The 16,777-nt window shown below is 40.3% G+C and overlaps 1 protein-coding gene across 5 annotated transcripts in view; it reads right to left on the reverse strand.

Annotated features, from left to right (window-relative positions):
• LOC149249904 (phytochrome) overlaps positions 1–13,496 on the reverse strand; it is a 313,914-nt gene extending 300,418 nt beyond the window's left edge. For 2 of the 5 annotated variants that reach the window (XR_016266799.1, XM_089458823.1), the window contains exons 1-2: positions 11,158–13,494; positions 10,005–10,812 (exon numbers count right to left, since the gene is read on the reverse strand). Coding sequence is in view for 3 of the 5 variants with exons in the window: in XM_089458823.1 (XP_089314949.1) it covers positions 10,005–10,812; positions 11,158–13,231 (2,882 nt within the window). In the remaining 2 variants the exon portion in view is untranslated. Of the gene's footprint in view, positions 1–10,004; positions 10,813–11,157 lie in introns of all 5 variants that reach the window. The other 3 variants (XM_089458824.1, XM_089458825.1, XR_016266800.1) reach the window with 2 other exon arrangements.
• Between the last annotated feature and the right edge of the window lie 3,281 nt (positions 13,497–16,777).

Genomic DNA, 16,777 nt, shown 5'->3' on the forward strand with positions numbered 1-16,777 from the left:
TATTTCAAGACTATGGGCAAAGGTGTAGCCACGGGTGACAAATTAATAGCTGGCAAGATTCACTTTGAGATAAATGTAACGTTTCTGCAGGAAGGACAGTGTGGAAGGCAGAGTGGATAGCTAAAATAGTGCACAATGGGTCGAAGAATTAACGGTAGAGTGGCAAAGCACCCAAATTTTAGAAGACCACAAAACTAAGGGTGGGAGAAGGCCACACATCATGGCTCTGATACCATGTTAGACGCACATGGAATGTGAAGAGATCTGAATGATAAAACAGTGAATTGCATTTCTTATTAACATAGATGTACATTTATAATACATTGGAGTGATCGTTGGATTCATATTCCAACGTCTCTTGGACTCCCTTTGACTCCTCATATTCCACACGAACCCTTATAGGATTAGGTGTCCAACAATTTCTTTCTTGCTCAGTTACTTGTTTCCGAATATAATTTTAACTGGTGAAGGTTGCAGTGTATTAGTTTCGATATTTGTTGTAGGAAGCAGTAAATAATTTGCTCAGTAATTAACAAATAGAAGGAATTTAATCAGTTGCTGCAAAAGAAATTTGGGCTTCCAAATTTTCACATGGTATCAGAGTTTGCAAGTGAAGCAAGAGAGAAGAGCCAGAAGAACCCAGCGCTGAAGAGAAGGAGGGTCGAAGTGCTGCGTAGGCAGCAAATCGAATCCCCAAAGGGATTGCGCAATCCAGGCCAGGAGGACAAAATTTTCGAGGAAGGGCTCTCTCTGAGGGAGTTAACAGAGAGGTAAGACTTCCAGATCGAAGTTTGCCAATGTCTGAGGGAGCAGAACAGAAGCTTCAATGAAGACAAGGTTTTTGGTGAGACGCAGTTTTCTACAGCAATTGCTGGGGCAGAAAAACGTCAAAAAGAAGAAGAGAGACACTATTGAGGGAATTCTTCCTCAGAGGACTTCCAACCAAGAAGTCTAATTTCTCAAGTACTGAGTAGCAGCAAAGTGTAGTTGATCTACTAACTTCAACAAGGAGTGTGTATGCTAGCCTGGTGTTGCACAGAGGAGAGAGGAGGTAGTTCGACAACTCGTTGGCAAAGATGGCACCAATTGGTTGTGAGATCAAGATCGGTTGGAGGGAGTATCCAACTATTGGATCTGGAAGGCAAGGATCTCATGCCTTCTAGATAAGCACGATCTCAAAACTTGATTCGACAGTGTGGTAGTTGTACCCGCGAATCTAGATCCGCTCAAGAAGTACAAGGCCGAGATGGCAAAGGCCAAGAAGATGATCCTCGATGGAGTGAGGGATCATGTAGTGTGTCACATTGTCGGCAAGGATACTGCTCAGCATATGTCGGAAGCTTTGGCCACGCCATACGAAGGATCTTTTGAGCAGCGAAAGATGTACTTATAGCAAAAGATGAGATCCACGCAGATGTAGAAGGGGGAACACATTGATCCATTCCTTACGAAGCTTCAAGAGACCCGAGACTCGTTGGCAGCTGTGGGGTCAACACCTCAGCCTACCAAGATGGTAAGGTTGGCCCTGTATTCAGTCTCAGAGGAGTGGCAAGTGTTTGTCCAGAGTATCCTGCGCAGAGAAAGATTGTCGAATTGGGAAGTTATGTGGGCTGCTCTTCAACAGGAAGAGATGACAAAAGACTTAGTCAAGTGCAAACTTGACAGTAGCAGCAGCAGCAATGGGATGAAGCCGAAGGAGGAGGATGAGAATGCAACCCTTGCATCTAAGGGGCAGCAGGAGCAACGGAAGAAGAAGAAAGATGTTTCGAAGATCAAGTGCTTCCGGTGTGGTGAACTTGATCACTACACTACACAATATCCTCTCAAAAAGGACAAGGACGAGAAGCATGATCTGAAGGCTGCATCCGCACAGATCGATGAGGAGGAGTTTGCCATGATTGCCCAGAGGTGGGGTGATATAGAACTGTAGTTCGAAAGAACTACAGTTGGGCAAGATCCTTGAGGAGTCCACCTCTTGGATCAATACCTTGTTACGAGAGCCCAGATCAGAAGTAGCAAGATGGACCATTGTCAGTTGGTGCAGAAGAGTATCGGAGTGACAGTTGCAGTAACTAGGAGCGCCAAAGACTGAGCAGCACAAATCTAGAGTTGGCAACATTGCAGTTGGCACAAAGTAGAGTCGGCAACATCGCAGAAGCTTCAAAGGGTCAACGCAGAGACTAGCAGCAGTCAAAACTCCAACAACAAATGCATCATGTTGAACACTTGTTCAGTAATTCTGGACGCTTTTCTGTTGTTGATGCAGTAGCAATAGCAGTTGGAGAACGCTGCAGTGCAGATGCAGTGTTGGCAGTGGTAGTGCCAGCAGCAGCACAAATGCAAAATTTAAGAGGGAGTTGCAGTACAGATGCAGCGTTGGCAGTGGCAAGGTCAGCAACAGTACAAATGCAACATTTGCACAATAGTTGGTGGGCAATGATGTCAGACATCAACAGCGCAGAGGGAGATGTTACAGAGTTCGGGTGATGCTTCAGCAAGTTGCATTACTAGAGCACATTCCTCGCTAAGAGGGAGTGTTGATTTCTGGTAGCTTCGAATGTGCTCTAAGCCTCAAAATTTGCAGGGAAGCTTGGACACATATATTCCACAATACCTAGAAATCGTTTTGGAAAAATCCACCTAGAGACAGTTTTATTAAAATAATTAATTATTATTAATGGGTGCCTAAATCTAAACTTAGGAAATTAAAATAATTAAAGGGTATTAATCTAACTGTGGGTGAAACTTCTAGAAGAAGACGAGGATCAAGCCCAAATGATCTGAGCCATTGATTAGTATCTAATCTGGGTTGTTGATTCCCAACAGAAGGATTATAAGAGGAGGCTTGATGGGCATTTGGAAAACACATCGTGTGGGAGATTAGAGATCGAATTTCTGAAGAGAGCAACGCAACAGTTGCCAGTGAGATTCGAAGTGATTTCTTGCAGTGAGGGGCAGGGATAGTTCCGGTTGGAGATTTCTCCTGATCCGGGAATACTCAGCAGAGGAGGCAGAGAGAAATTTGGGAGAGGCAGTGCAAAGGCTACACTGGGCAGCGTAGGGTGACACAGAGGCAGCGCAAAGCCTTAAGGAGATCCATACTTTTGCTAGAGTGGTCGATTTCTGAAGCCGGAAATCAGGGTGTGAGACCGAGAGGACAAAATCGAAGTCTCAGAGAGGCAAATCAATTAGCAGATGGGGTGACGTTGTTCCTAGGAGCTGTGACGTTGAGCCTACGCAGAGACTGCGTAGAGGCAGCAAGGGACAAGCCATTATGTGGTTGGATCATTAGGGATCGCCAGTGATAGTGTGAGGTACTTCTCACTAATCTTCTGTCAGTCATATTCTCTATACTAGACAGCCAACAAGGCATCCAGAGATTGTATTCAGAAAACCACTGCTTAATAATACAAACCCTCAGCTGCTGCACCGGTTTTCCCGCATTGGGTTTTTCCGAGGACATTTGTCCAAAAATAATTGTGTAGTGTGTTGTTCTCTGAAACCAGATTTGTTGAAATAGGTCGACGTGTCCTGAATCCGACGGATCGGGCACAATTTGTGCCAGTTCATCTCCGGAAATCGGGACACGATCGAATCCGGATCGTGTCCCAATCGAACACTCGTGTCCCGCTTTCCGAACACAAATCCGGAAAAAGTGACCCGCACGGCCTAAAAAAGACAACTTTGCTATTCTTTTTTATCATTTTCTCCTCTCTTTTGCAGTAGGTTTGTTGTGGGTTTGCTGTGAGGGGTTTGGAGCAAGAAGCAAAGGGTGTGAGAGTGTTTTCAAGGAGATTCGAGCAACAAGTAAGTGCATTTCCTCTCTATTTTTTTGCATTTGTATTACAATAGTTTGCACATGCATTTCTTTTACAAATTTGTGCATTTTTGGTTTTTTTTAAACAGTGTTCATGGCTCAATCAAGGGTAGCAGGGAAGGGGCAAAGGAAGGGGAAGAATGTCCCCATTGGAGATGCCCCTCCTCCCCCAATTTTATCAGAGTCTGTTGCAAGTATTCCCTCTATTGTAAGTAATGTTGAGGGAAGACTTCCTAAATGTAACATTGAGAAATATCCTTTGTGAAAATATGTCACAAGAGAGCAGGGGCCAAGCAGCAAGGTGAAGGGAGGAGACAATTGGAGATGCAACTTTTTCCACAGTACTTTCACGAGCACATATTTCCGTGTGAAAAGCCATTTGTTGGCTTTATCAAGTTGTGGAGTTGGAGCTTGTACAAAAGTTCCTTTACAAAAGAGGAAATAAATGGAAAGAGAGTTCAATGTTGGTATGGCAAATGTGGCTGCAAAATCAAAAAAAACCAAGAATGATGACCCCCTTCCATTTTTTAGAAAAAACAACGACAAATTCCCATTTGAGAGTTCTAGTGGGGGACAAGCAGCAAAAAGAAAGGCAATTTCACTTGGTCCAATGAACAAGATTTATCAAAAGGAGAAACGGGAAGAGCTTGATCTCACCATTGCCTTTTTTCCCTATCAAAATGTCATATCCTTTAATGTTGCACGCTCACCTCTATTTATTGAGATGTGTCGAGCTTTAACTTAAGGGGCTCCATCAAGGTATGTGCCTCCTAATTCAGAGAAGCTTAGAACCACATTGTCGACAAAGGCAAAAAAAAGAGGTGCAAAAAATGCTTGAACCTATTAAAGCATCATGGCCAACATCTGGGGTTAGCATTGTTTCTGATGGATGGACAGATCCAGCACGGCACCCACTCATCAACTTCATGGTTTCTTCCTTGAATGGTCTAATTTTCTTGAAAGCAATGGATACACTTGGAGAATACAAGGATGCACAATATATGGGTGAGTTGTTTATTAAAGTTATTGAAGATGTAGGTGTTGATTCTTGTGTGCAAATCATTATAGATAATGCACCTGTTTGCAAGGTTGTTGGCATGATTGTGGAAGTTAAATATCCACAAGTGTTTTGGACACCTTGCATTGTCCATTCATTGAACTTAGCATTGAAATCCATTGCTTTTGATGTGCTTTGGATTGGTAACATTATTGAGGATGCACGACATATCTGTAACTTTGTACAAAATCATACAAATGCCCTCACTATCTACAAGGAGTACAACAATCTATCATTGTTGAAGATTGCAGATACACGATTTGCCTCTTCATTCATCATGTTGAAGAGGTTGAGGGAGGTCAAGACCACTCTTGGGGCCATGGTTATTTCAGAGTTTTGGTCTTTTTGGAGAAAGACGGATCAAGTAGCCTCTAAAAGAGTGGACACAGAGCTAGATGATGCTTTGAGGGAGAGGGTAGATCTACTTATTCAGATCATGGACCCTACCATTTCTTTGCTTCGATTTGCAGATACAGACCAACCCATCCTAGGAGAGGTTTATGAGGGATGGGATTCCATAACTGAGTCTGTGAGGAGCCTTATTTTACAAAACGAGTGCCCCGAGTATGAGACATCACCAAAGGCCTTTTGTGGTACTATACAGGATATTCTTGTCAACAGATGGGACAAGAATTGCACACCTTTACATTGTTTGGCTCACTCATTGAACCAAAAATACTACAGTCATGAGAGGCTGAATGGTGGACCTTCCAGCAGATTCCCTCCTCACATGGATGGTGAAATCTCACAAGGGAGGAAAGATGCATTCAGGCAGGTTTTTTAGGATAGAGAATTGCTTGATGAAGTGGAGGATGCCTTTGCAAAGTTTTCCACTAGCACTGGTCGATTTGCGGGATATGATCTGATTAGAGACAGGGGGGCTAAGAAGCCCTATTCTTGGTGGGCAAATCATGGGGCAACAAGCCCTCCTCTACAACAATTAGCCATGAGGCTCCTCTCTCAAGTGACTTCATCCTCTTATTGCAAGAGGAATTGGAGCACATATGGGAATTTGTATAGTGTTAAGAAGAGCAGGCTTGAGCAGTCTAGGGCAGAGACAATGGTGTATGTGCACACCAACCTTCGTCTTATTTACAGGCAGAGGGAAGAGTGGTTGAAGGGAAAGACAAAGATGTGGGATGTCTTTCCTGATGATATGGGTTTGGACAGCAGTGTTGAGTTGGGATTGGCCAACATCGATCTAAATGATTTAGTACTAGAGCCTGTCAAATTTGATGATTGTGATACTGTAGAGGGGTCATCCTCCACACCAGCAAATGTAGAGATGACTTTGGATACAGGGGAGGAGGATGCAGCAGAGGAGAGCAGTGGTGACCATGATGATGAGGACAGTGATGTTGATTTTGATGATGACTATGAGGATTGATGACTCATGAGTCATGAGCTACCTACTGCCTTGAGGCTTGTATACTTGTAGTTGTTTTGTATTTTCTATTTCTATTTGCCATTGGCATTGCACTACCTATGTAACACATTTTGATTTTGATGACTTAATGAGAAAACTACAATTGTTAGTGTCTTTATCTTACTATCTTGTCTTTCTCCTATTGGATCATTGATGAATTGAATATGTATTATGAATTCAGAATTTATCATTTATCATTTATGTGACATGTCACAAATTACAATTGTATTTGAATTTTGTATGTACTATGCATAATGTTACTAACTTACTTTGTAAACAGTAAAACTTACATCTAGATGAAGATCTATGTTTGAAATCAATGAATTTGTATCATGAATGAGAATTTGTGTAAGAAATATCTAATTTTTAATATATATATATATATATATATATATATCTGAACGTGTCTTGTTTCGGGGGTTCAACGTGTCCAAATCCAACACTCGAATCCCCGTATCCAACGAATCCCAAACCAACGTGTCAGGTTACTTAGGTGTTGTGTATTTCTTTCTTGCTCAGTTACTTGTTTTCGCATATAATTTTAATTGGTGAAGGCTGTAGTGTATCAGTTTCGATATTTGTTGTAGGAAGCATCAATTAACAAATAGAAGGAACTTAATCAGTTGTTGCAATTGAAATTTGGGCTTCCAAATTTTCATAGCAGATTCCAAGTTGTATTGTGTACTTGTTGATGGTGAACTGCTCATCTTGGTGCTCTATGTCCATGATCTCTTTTTGACGAGATCTGAGAAGTTCATAGAGATGTGCCAGGAGGAACTTGTTTTGAAGTTCGAGATGAAGAGAATAGGGATGATTCACTACATTCTGGGATTGGAGGTGTAGCAGTAGCTCGGAGAGATATTCCTTGGGCAGGGCAAGTATGCGACTGATATCCTAAAGAGATTGGGGATGGAGGATTGAAAGTCGATGTTGACACCCATGATTACCAACTTAAGGAAGCTTAATGCTTCTAAGAGTGAGTTGGTGGATCCCACATTGTACACGCAACTAATAGGGTCCTTGATGTATCTAGTCAATATCAAACCGGATATTTGTTTTGTTGTGAACACATTCAAACAATTCATGGTGGAGTCAAGGAGGGTTCATTGGGAGGCAGCAAAGTATGTGCTTAGGTACTTGAGAGGTATAATGGAGTATGGACTGAGGTATGTCAGAGTTGGTGGAGTGCAGTTGCAGGGCTACACAGATTCAGATTGGGTGGGAGTGCATTGGATAGGAAGAGTACTTTGGTTTGTTTTTTCAGCTAGGGTTCAGTTATGACCTTGTGATTTAGCAAGAAGCAGCACCCAATGGCACTTGGCTCAATAGAGGTCGAGTAAATGCCTGCAAGTCTGGCGAGTTGTGAGGCCATATGGCTTTGCAAAATGCTCTCAAGTTTTATTTGGTCCTGAGGAGAGACCCAAAGTGATTCCTTGTGACAATCAAAGTTCCATCAAGCTTTTAGAAAATCCAATGTTTGATGTTAGGTCCAAACACATAGAGATCAAGTAACACTTCATCAGCGACAGAATCCAGAGAGGTGTTGTGAGATTGTAGTACATATCCACAACTAAGCAAGTGGCAGAGATTCTCACCAAGCCCCTGGTGAAGGGCAAGTTTGTGTTATACAGGGTCAACCTAGGGATGGTGGAGAATCCCTTCCTTGCTAGGAGGAAGTATTTTTTTATAGCATTAGAAGGTCTTCTGCATAGGTTTGTGTCTAGCATGCAGAAGAAGAAGTTCTCTTTAGGTAGTTGTTCGGGAGAAGCAACTAATATGATTTCTTTACTAAGTATAACTTAGGAAAAACACATTAATTAGCATTGGCTAATTGAGCAAATTTCTAAGGATAAATATTTTATTATTTAAGTGACTTAGATCTAATCTAAACCATTGATATAAGTCGGTTAGGATTTAATCGTAGCCATCTATCACTTTGGACATTGAGATTTAGGGATTTTGCTCAATTGAAATTATAAAAGAAGCCTAAGGCAGAGGATGAAGAAACAATTGTTCTGGAGAGATTCCAGCAGATTGGCATGAGCTTATTGCAAGTTTGTGACAGGCTGAAAAAATAGGAGAGTGGGCAGCAAGGGACAACAATGGTTTCCTAGAAGGGAAATTGGTGGAGGCCGAGTTCTAGGGGAGAGAGGCCGAGATCTTAGAGGAGAGGGCCAAGTTTTCTATGTAGGCCAAATTTGTGGAGCAAGGCTGAGTTTCTAGCCAAGGACCGCGCAGAGCAAGAGAGGCCATTTTTTCCCACTGTGCAGGTTGTACAGGTGGGAGCCAGAATTCACAAGTGGAAGCTGAGATTTACTAGGGCCAAGTTTATTCCAGGAGGGTCAAATTTCCTTGGGCCAAATTTCTCTTGGGCCGAAAATCTAGTGGGCTTTTTCCAGGTTCTATTATTGTTGTTTTTCTGTGTATTTCTGAGGGTCGTTTTCCCAGTGAGGGGAACCCTGAATTTTCCAGAGAAAATTAATAGAGGGGAATTTGTTTGCGGCAAATTTACTATGTTTTTAGTTGCTGTTTTGTGACAGATTTTCTGAATATTTCCACCACAAAATTATTGAGTTAAAAGTACCACAGTATTTCTGTTTTGGATTTTTTAGAATTTATTTACAGCCAAAAAATTAAATTGTTGAGTTAAATATTTTATGCGCATAAAATAGCTGCAAGAAACAAAAAACTGAAACTGGAACTTACAAATTAACATCACACTTAGCCCCATGATGTATCATTTTTGACATATTTTTATTGTTTAGTCATAAAATATAAGATGCATTTTTCAAAACAAGAAAAAGAGGATGCAGAATATGTGCCTGATTATTGTTGTCTAGCTTACTAGGACTTGATAGATAATATCTTTCACAGCCTAGAGGGAAATATTTCACATGAAAAGAAAGGTGGGGGGCAATGGATCCCGAAGCACACTGGCTAAGGAAGTGCCAATCTATTTGGGAATCTTAGTCTTCCTTCAAGCACAAAGTATTAGTGTGGCTTATCCACCACCAAAGTTTAGTTGATGTTAGAAACCGGTATGCAAGCTTTGTAGTAGATATGAAATGGTTGAGCATGTCTTCAAAAGATGCCCATCCGCCAAGACATTTATGGCATGATTTTGGTTGAATTCATTTATTTATTTATTTATTGCCAGGGCCTGCTTTCTTGGAGAGGCCCTCTCCTTGGGGACACATGGATGACGAGGGAACAGATGCAATTTTTTATGGCACACAGTTGGATGTCTGCTATTGGCTCTGTTTGAAATCCAGGTGTTAGGCTACTTTTCAGTAGGAACCACTACCTCTTGGCTTAGGGAAATTGGAGTTTTTTAAACAGGTAATGGTTTTGCTTGTAAAAGCCAGATCCAATTTTTTTCAATAAAGATGGGAATCCCTACCTGATCACCAGCCACAGGCTCAAATGTTAGCATTAACAGCTTTTTTAGTCAGGGAATTTTCTTGCAATCATTTTGTTAGATCAATGTAATCCTTTGTTCCATGAAGTAAAATACGATGCATTTCTACACATAAAAAAGAAAAGTCTTACCCATCCTCTAGACTCTCTAAATCCCTATCATCCATAACCTTCTGCATTTGCCTCTCACAAACAGCAGATCAATGTAACCCTTTGTTCCATGAAGTAAAATACGATGCATTTCTACAAATAAAAAAGAAATCATCTTTGAAAAAGAAAAGTCTTACCCATCCTCTAGACTCTCTAAATCCATATCATCCATAACCTTCTGCATTTGCCTCTCACAAACAGCACTTGTTTCAACGAATTGCTTCTGATCATCAGACAGATCAGTCTCCTCTAACAGTTTCCGAGTAAACATCATGCCATATAAAGGATTCTTTATTTCCTGCCGTATGTACGCCAGCTCTTTTAATCTTGCAAAACATTTTTTCTCTTGTTGCCTCTGAACCTCTAATGCGTGCTGCAGTTCGGAGCTGGCAATCTGCAAGAAACAAAACGACCCAGTAATTCGCCCATCTGCATCTGTTCTTTTGTTTGCTGTTAGAAGTGCTTCCACATATTTCCCTTGCTTGTCAAAAAATGCAAATGGGAACTTCTCTATTTCCTGTCCATCGATTGCACTGTGCAGCACAATTGTAAACTTGGTCACTGCATCTTGACCTTTTAGACGACAGCAACCACCAAAAATTTCTCCAACAAGCATTTTCCCAATAACTTCATCATGAGTCCAGCCTGTTACTTTTTCCATAGCTGCATTCCATTCAGAGCAGCAGGCATATTCATCCGAAGCAAATATGGGAGGAATCAAAGGATTGGGGCTTTGCACAATGGACCTATAGTCACCTTGGATTCGGATGAACTTATCCATGACCACTTTTTGACTGGTAACATCTTGGCCCACAAAGCATACTCCAACAATATTGTCTGTAAAATCCCTGCTTGAACAAGCATTAACGACCAAAATAACAGCCTCCTTCTCCTTCTGTGGGCCAAAGGTCTTTAGCATCATCTCAACATTTTTCTCTTCCTCCCCTGCAAAAGAGACAAAGGGCATTGATAATGTTATTTTGTTACGAAGAATCTGTATAACAAACTAAAGTTGCGGAGCTGTTTCCAAATCAAACCGTGTACGTGTTTGACTTCATGAATGGAAAGTTTTATTAAATTTACAAGAATGAACACAGTATATCTCCTGATTGATAGTTTAGATGTAAAATTTAAGTCAACCAATACAATAAGACAGGCGTGGCTTTAAAAAACTGGATGGCTACAGGAACACATGTCAGGGCCATAAGATTAGCCTATCATAAGTGCCTATATGTGCGCAGTTCAACTGATTGATCAATAGAATCAATCTTCTCACGGAAAAAGGTATACCTCTTAAGGCATTGTGTAGCATTTTTTCAACCCTCTCCACAGACTCCTCAAAAACAAGATCCTGAACGAGGGACATGCCCATGGCTTCTCCAACCGGGAGGCCCGTCAATTCTGCCACTTTTGCATTCCATCCATTTACAAGTCCATTATAATCTACAGCCAAAATAGGTGCTGTAGCTGTTTCAATCAAACGCACCATCTCACTAGCCACGGAGCTAAGTTCGTCTATGCCCTGCAATCTCAAATCATTTAGCCGAGAATGAACCATAGTTTTAGTACCACTGTCATCAATATCCTGAAACGAGCCTCGTAGAATAAGCTGTAGCGAGTGAATTGCATCAATTTCCACATTGTCCCATGGTAAGCTTCTTCTTTTGACCACTTCAAGGAATGCCTTGAAAGAGGAACGAGGGTGCATCCGTCGAGCATCGTCCTTGTCATCCGGATGATGTTTTGCTCCTCCCCACTTCATCTCCTTTGCAGTGTGGGATCTGAACCAAAAAAGAAAATCTTTTGAAGTAATTCTAGCTGAAGCCATGCCGCAGACTGCATCCCCAAGAGAGGCGGCACCTGGATAACCAGCATCTGCCAAGCTATCCGTGCTCAGGCCTGTAGAATCCCCGTGGTGTTCAAGCAACCAGTCTGCAATATCTTTGATTTGAGCTTCAGTTGGGGTCACTCCCAACATCCAGCACATACCTCCATAATAAAGAGCAGCACCATCACACTTGACAAGATCCATGATACTGGGAGACTGAGTTACAATTCCCATTGGGGCATCTCGGAGAAGCATGTCACAGAGAAGCGTTTGTGTCCTAAGAATGTGTTTCTCTGTTAATTGAGCTGCCAATTGCAATTCCATGTTCAGCTGAAGACCTAATGCTTGCATCAGAAATTCGCAAGCATAGCGGAGAGGAAACGGAACCGCCCTCGGGGAGGTATGGTGGCACACAACCAAACCCCAGAGCTTCATGGAATTTCGTCCACTCCCTCCCCCTTCATCATCATTCCCATTAATAATCACAGCCATAACAAGCGAAGCAATGGAACCCATGTTGGCCATGTATTGGGCGTGGCACCCATGGGGTGCCCGAAGCGTTGAACCCACCAAACATAGAGGTTGCATCAATTCCTCAGACTGGATAACCTTCACGGGAGTAGCCATGCAATCGCAGATCATCCGCACCCTGTTCTGCATAAAAAGAAAGCGAGAAGCCTGAGGTATATCTGTGGCAGGGTAATGCAACCCAAGATAGGGCTCCAAGTCTGAACGCCTGATTTCAGCAACAACTTCCCCGTGTTCATCTTCATGAAACTTGTAAACCATGACCCTGTCATAACCAGTCAGTTCCCTCACATTCTCCACAACAGTATCACACAGCAACCCAACATCACCGCAAGGAAGTGACTGCAGCCGAGAAATCGCCCTCACAGCGAGCTTCTGAGATTGGACTGCACCAGCCGCTGACATGAACGCATCCCCAGTCCTCAAGGGCTCCAAATCTATCACCATGCCTACATCAATCCTATGCACAATTGCATAAAAGGGTTTTCTGGAGTTTTTACAATGAACCCAGATAGGGTTCATGAGGCTTATTTCCTGGGCTACTGCTGCCTTCTCCAATGAGTGAGCACTAGCAGCAGTGAACAGGGTTCGAACATCGGTCCCGATTGTCAGAACGTCTTGTTGAGGTTGTTCCATGCTCGGGACAGATTGGGGCGCAAGATCCAGCATTTCCACTGCGTTCTCACTGTAAGCAATGATCCTAAAAGTGGTCTCCTCCACTGCTAGTACACAGCCAAACGGCTGTATTCTTCCCCCTCTTTGAATTCGAGATAAATATGCGGTAATTTGCTGTTCTGGAACAGACTCTGTTGTGGACTTGATGGATCTCGTGTAATCGAAAGACTTACCCGATTCCCCGGACTGTTCGAAGACTTGGAGTAATCTCGCGTCCGCATTGTACTGAGCCATCGCCGTTGCTTTGTTGGTGGTAGTGTTAGTATTAGTGCTGCTTCTCCTGTTGTTGCTTCCTGTTGATTGACTCTGCGTATGCCTGCTATTTGACGCCATTTTCCTCCTTCGCCCCTCTTCCTCTTCCTTTTCCCCTGTCCTATAAGCTTAAGCTTATCCCCTATTGTTGTGCCTCTTCCTTTTTCCCCTGTCCTATAAGCTTAAGCTTATCCCCTATTGTTGTGCTCCTGTGCTAATCTATGTTACTCTTATCGTTAATTCAATCAAAAGAAAATTGTGCTGTGAAATTGAGCTACAAGCCTACGAAGAAGGGAAGGGCTGTGGGCGCAAAAGTGCGATTCGTGTCACAGAGCCGTTTTCCCAATCGTGATTCCATGTGGGTTTTCTGTTTTGAGCTAATTTGTGTGGCGAGGAAATGCCAGGGGTCATTTCTTGCACGTGTATTCCAGCCTGGCATCCACGACCGTCCTTCCATCCAAGTTCCTTTGTCGGCGACTTTCGGTTTTTCCGGTGAGAATTTTTCCCTGTGCTTCACCCAAAACGCCAAAGCACTTTGCGTAAATACAATGCAATGCTCTTGCATTAAATGCAACCACCTTTTTTATTTTATTTTTTCTCAATTATGAAAGCGGATAATGTAAAAAATTCAAATTCCCATCCAACACAACCAAACAATTCTATCAATCAGCACGGAAACTACTGACGTTGATTGACGATGACCATTAAAGAACCGTGACCATTTTATTTTTATCATTAGAATATGCTTACGATATAGACGTTGTAGATGACGCATGTCCGTACTTGGCTTTGAGTTTATCTTTGTTTGAAATTTGATTAAAAATTAGAATAATTAGTTTGAATGGTATAATTTTGCAGAAATTTTTATTTAGTATTATTTACTTGCCCCTAAAATATTAAGAAGTTTTATATGTAGTATTTAAAAATTGGGTTTGGAATATTGTTTTAAAATCACTTTTTTGGTTAAGCATTTGTTTTTCTTGGATTTAAAGAGATAGGTGGACAACTTAAGATTAGAGGTATTTGGCACAAGTGAAAGCTTACCCCTTACACACTACTAGTAAGTAATTTCAAGTGGCATTGTTGGTTTTCTTTGAATAACAGTGATGAGTCACGTTGCATTTGTGAATAGTAACCAGTGATGGTTGAGTTATGATAAGTTTTCTCATTGTTTAGAAATAGAAAAAAAATAAATAAATAAATTTGGGCTTGAAGTATGCCCCAAAACTGCTTATGCTTGACTAAGTGATCATCTTCCTTGGACATAAGGGAACATGTTAACATCAAGACTTGGAGGCATCTAGTAGGAGTGAAAATCTGCCCCCTTACATACTATTAGTTGGTATTTCCAGGTGGCATGGTTTTCCTTGAATAACAATGATGAGTCAATTTGCATTTGCTGAGCGATGGTTGTCCCCACTATTGGTTTGACAACTAAGTTATGACGGGTTTTCCACTTGCTAAAAAAAATTGTAAAAATTAGTTACATAGATAATAATCTAAGTGTACTCTAAATATATTATTTATTGATACATTTTAACTTAAATTTAGTTGTTGAGTATTACAATTTATTTTTAGTTTTTATTGGTGTTGTTTAACTATTTTATGTTTTGGTTTTTTTTTGGAATTTCAAAATACAATTGTGGGTGAGGTTGTGATCTTTGGTTATTTGAAGTGTGTTTTTTATTACATAAATGAATTCACACTTGGCATCACCTGGATTGTGCAGATTACACAACTTAAACTTGTGATTATAACAAATCTTTGTCAAATTTTAAACTCGTAGAAAAATATACCTACAAAAACTTCAAAACTTAGAAGAGTTATTTTTTATTGTCTTTTAATCTTATTTAATAAATTCAAAGAGGAAAATTCATTGTCTTAGGAAGAGGATTAAAAAAATTAATATCTATAAAGTAGTGTATAAATGCAACAATTATATAATCATGCAAATCAAAGTGCAATAAGAAAAGAATCCATTTATATGCATAAATTATAGTGTGTTTATTTATCAAAGATTATCATAATGCTAACAACAACCATAGTTCATTAACTTTTATCATCCACTCTAATAATTTTACAAGAGAAAATCAAGGCAGTTTTCTAATGTCATTATACAATTAAACTCAAAGCATGAACCATGATGGTTAGCTCAATTCGTCGAGATCCGTTGCTAAAGCATCTTGCCATTGGGAGGTTATAGGTTCAATTCTCCTCGACAACCTCAGGTTTAGGTTGGTCGAGGGTTGTGGTCCCTTCGGGTGGACCTACCCTGATTTTTTGCAAAAATATATATATGTGTGTGTGTGTGTGTGTATGGTCCCTTCGGGTGGACCTACCCTGATTTTTTGCAAATATATATATATATATAGGCTAATGTCAAACAAAAATGAGCCTGCATCAAAATTTGATATGTTATCCACATGTTTTTGGGCATTCTATTGAGAAATATAGCTCCAAGAAGAGTTTTATTGAGAAATATAACTCGAGGAAGGGTTTTATTAAGAAATATAGCTTGAGGAAGAGTATATATATATATATAGGCTAATGTCAAACAAAAATGAGCCTACATCAAAATTTGATATGTTATCATCGTGTTTTTGGGCATTTTATTGAGAAATATAGCTCCAGGTAGAGTTTTATTGAGAAATATAACTCGAGGAAGAGTTTTATTGAGAAATATAGCTTGAGGAAGGGTTTTTTTTAATAGACCAATGTCACATAACAATGAACTTGCATCTAAATCAGTTATGTCATCAACTTATTCTTGGGAATGTTGTTGAGAAACATAGTTTGAGCAAGATTTTCTTGAATAGGCTTGGTGTGAATATGCTATAAGAAGTTTAAGATAACTTCTAGTGATCTTTAGTAAAAGTGGGAAATAATATCGTTTTGTAATTTCACTTAAATAGATACAAATGAAAGTCAATTTCTCTATTCTTCCAAACTCAAAAATCTAAATGAAATATTCTAGAGTTTATAAAATATTAGTGAATTAGATTTATTCTAATTTTAGCCATACACCTCATTGTTGAAATAAGTTGGTTGCTAGGATTAAGGAGATTAGTTGTTAAGATATGGGAAATTAGTTTCTAGGATTGAGGAGAATAGTTATCTCTCTCAAAGCATAAATAGGACAAGATGGGAGAGGTTGAAAAACATATGTGAACACCGAAGAGATGTGGAGACTAAGAGAAGAAGGAAAGTGCATATGAGAGGAGAAAGTGCAGACTTGTTATAACAAAGAGCAAGAAGGAATCCGCATAGAAGCAACAACATATAGTTGTAGAGTAGTAGTCATTGCCTTCTTTCTTTCGCAAGGGCATGCTTATATTTCAACAAGTTATACTTCTTTGTTCTATAGAGTTTTTGTTTAACACACAACTGTTAAGTTACAATAGATTGTGGACATAACTTGTAAGCTTTGATCATTGGAATGATAAGTTGATTTGAAGGGGGAAATCATTCTGCATGTGTGTTATTCATTTACTACTTACAATGTTCATTTTCAACCATATGTGTGATTGTTGCATGTTTAGAAATATTTATTTATGTGGTTAAATAATTTCAAATCTTATTTATTTAATTAAGAGAAACACAATACCACAATCATCTAGGGCTAAAAAA

The sequence above is a fragment of the Pinus tabuliformis genome, chromosome 7 (genome assembly GCF_031772625.1).
Source record: "Pinus tabuliformis cultivar Carrire ecotype Pingquan chromosome 7, CPIR1, whole genome shotgun sequence".
Taxonomy (NCBI): domain Eukaryota; kingdom Viridiplantae; phylum Streptophyta; class Pinopsida; order Pinales; family Pinaceae; genus Pinus; species Pinus tabuliformis.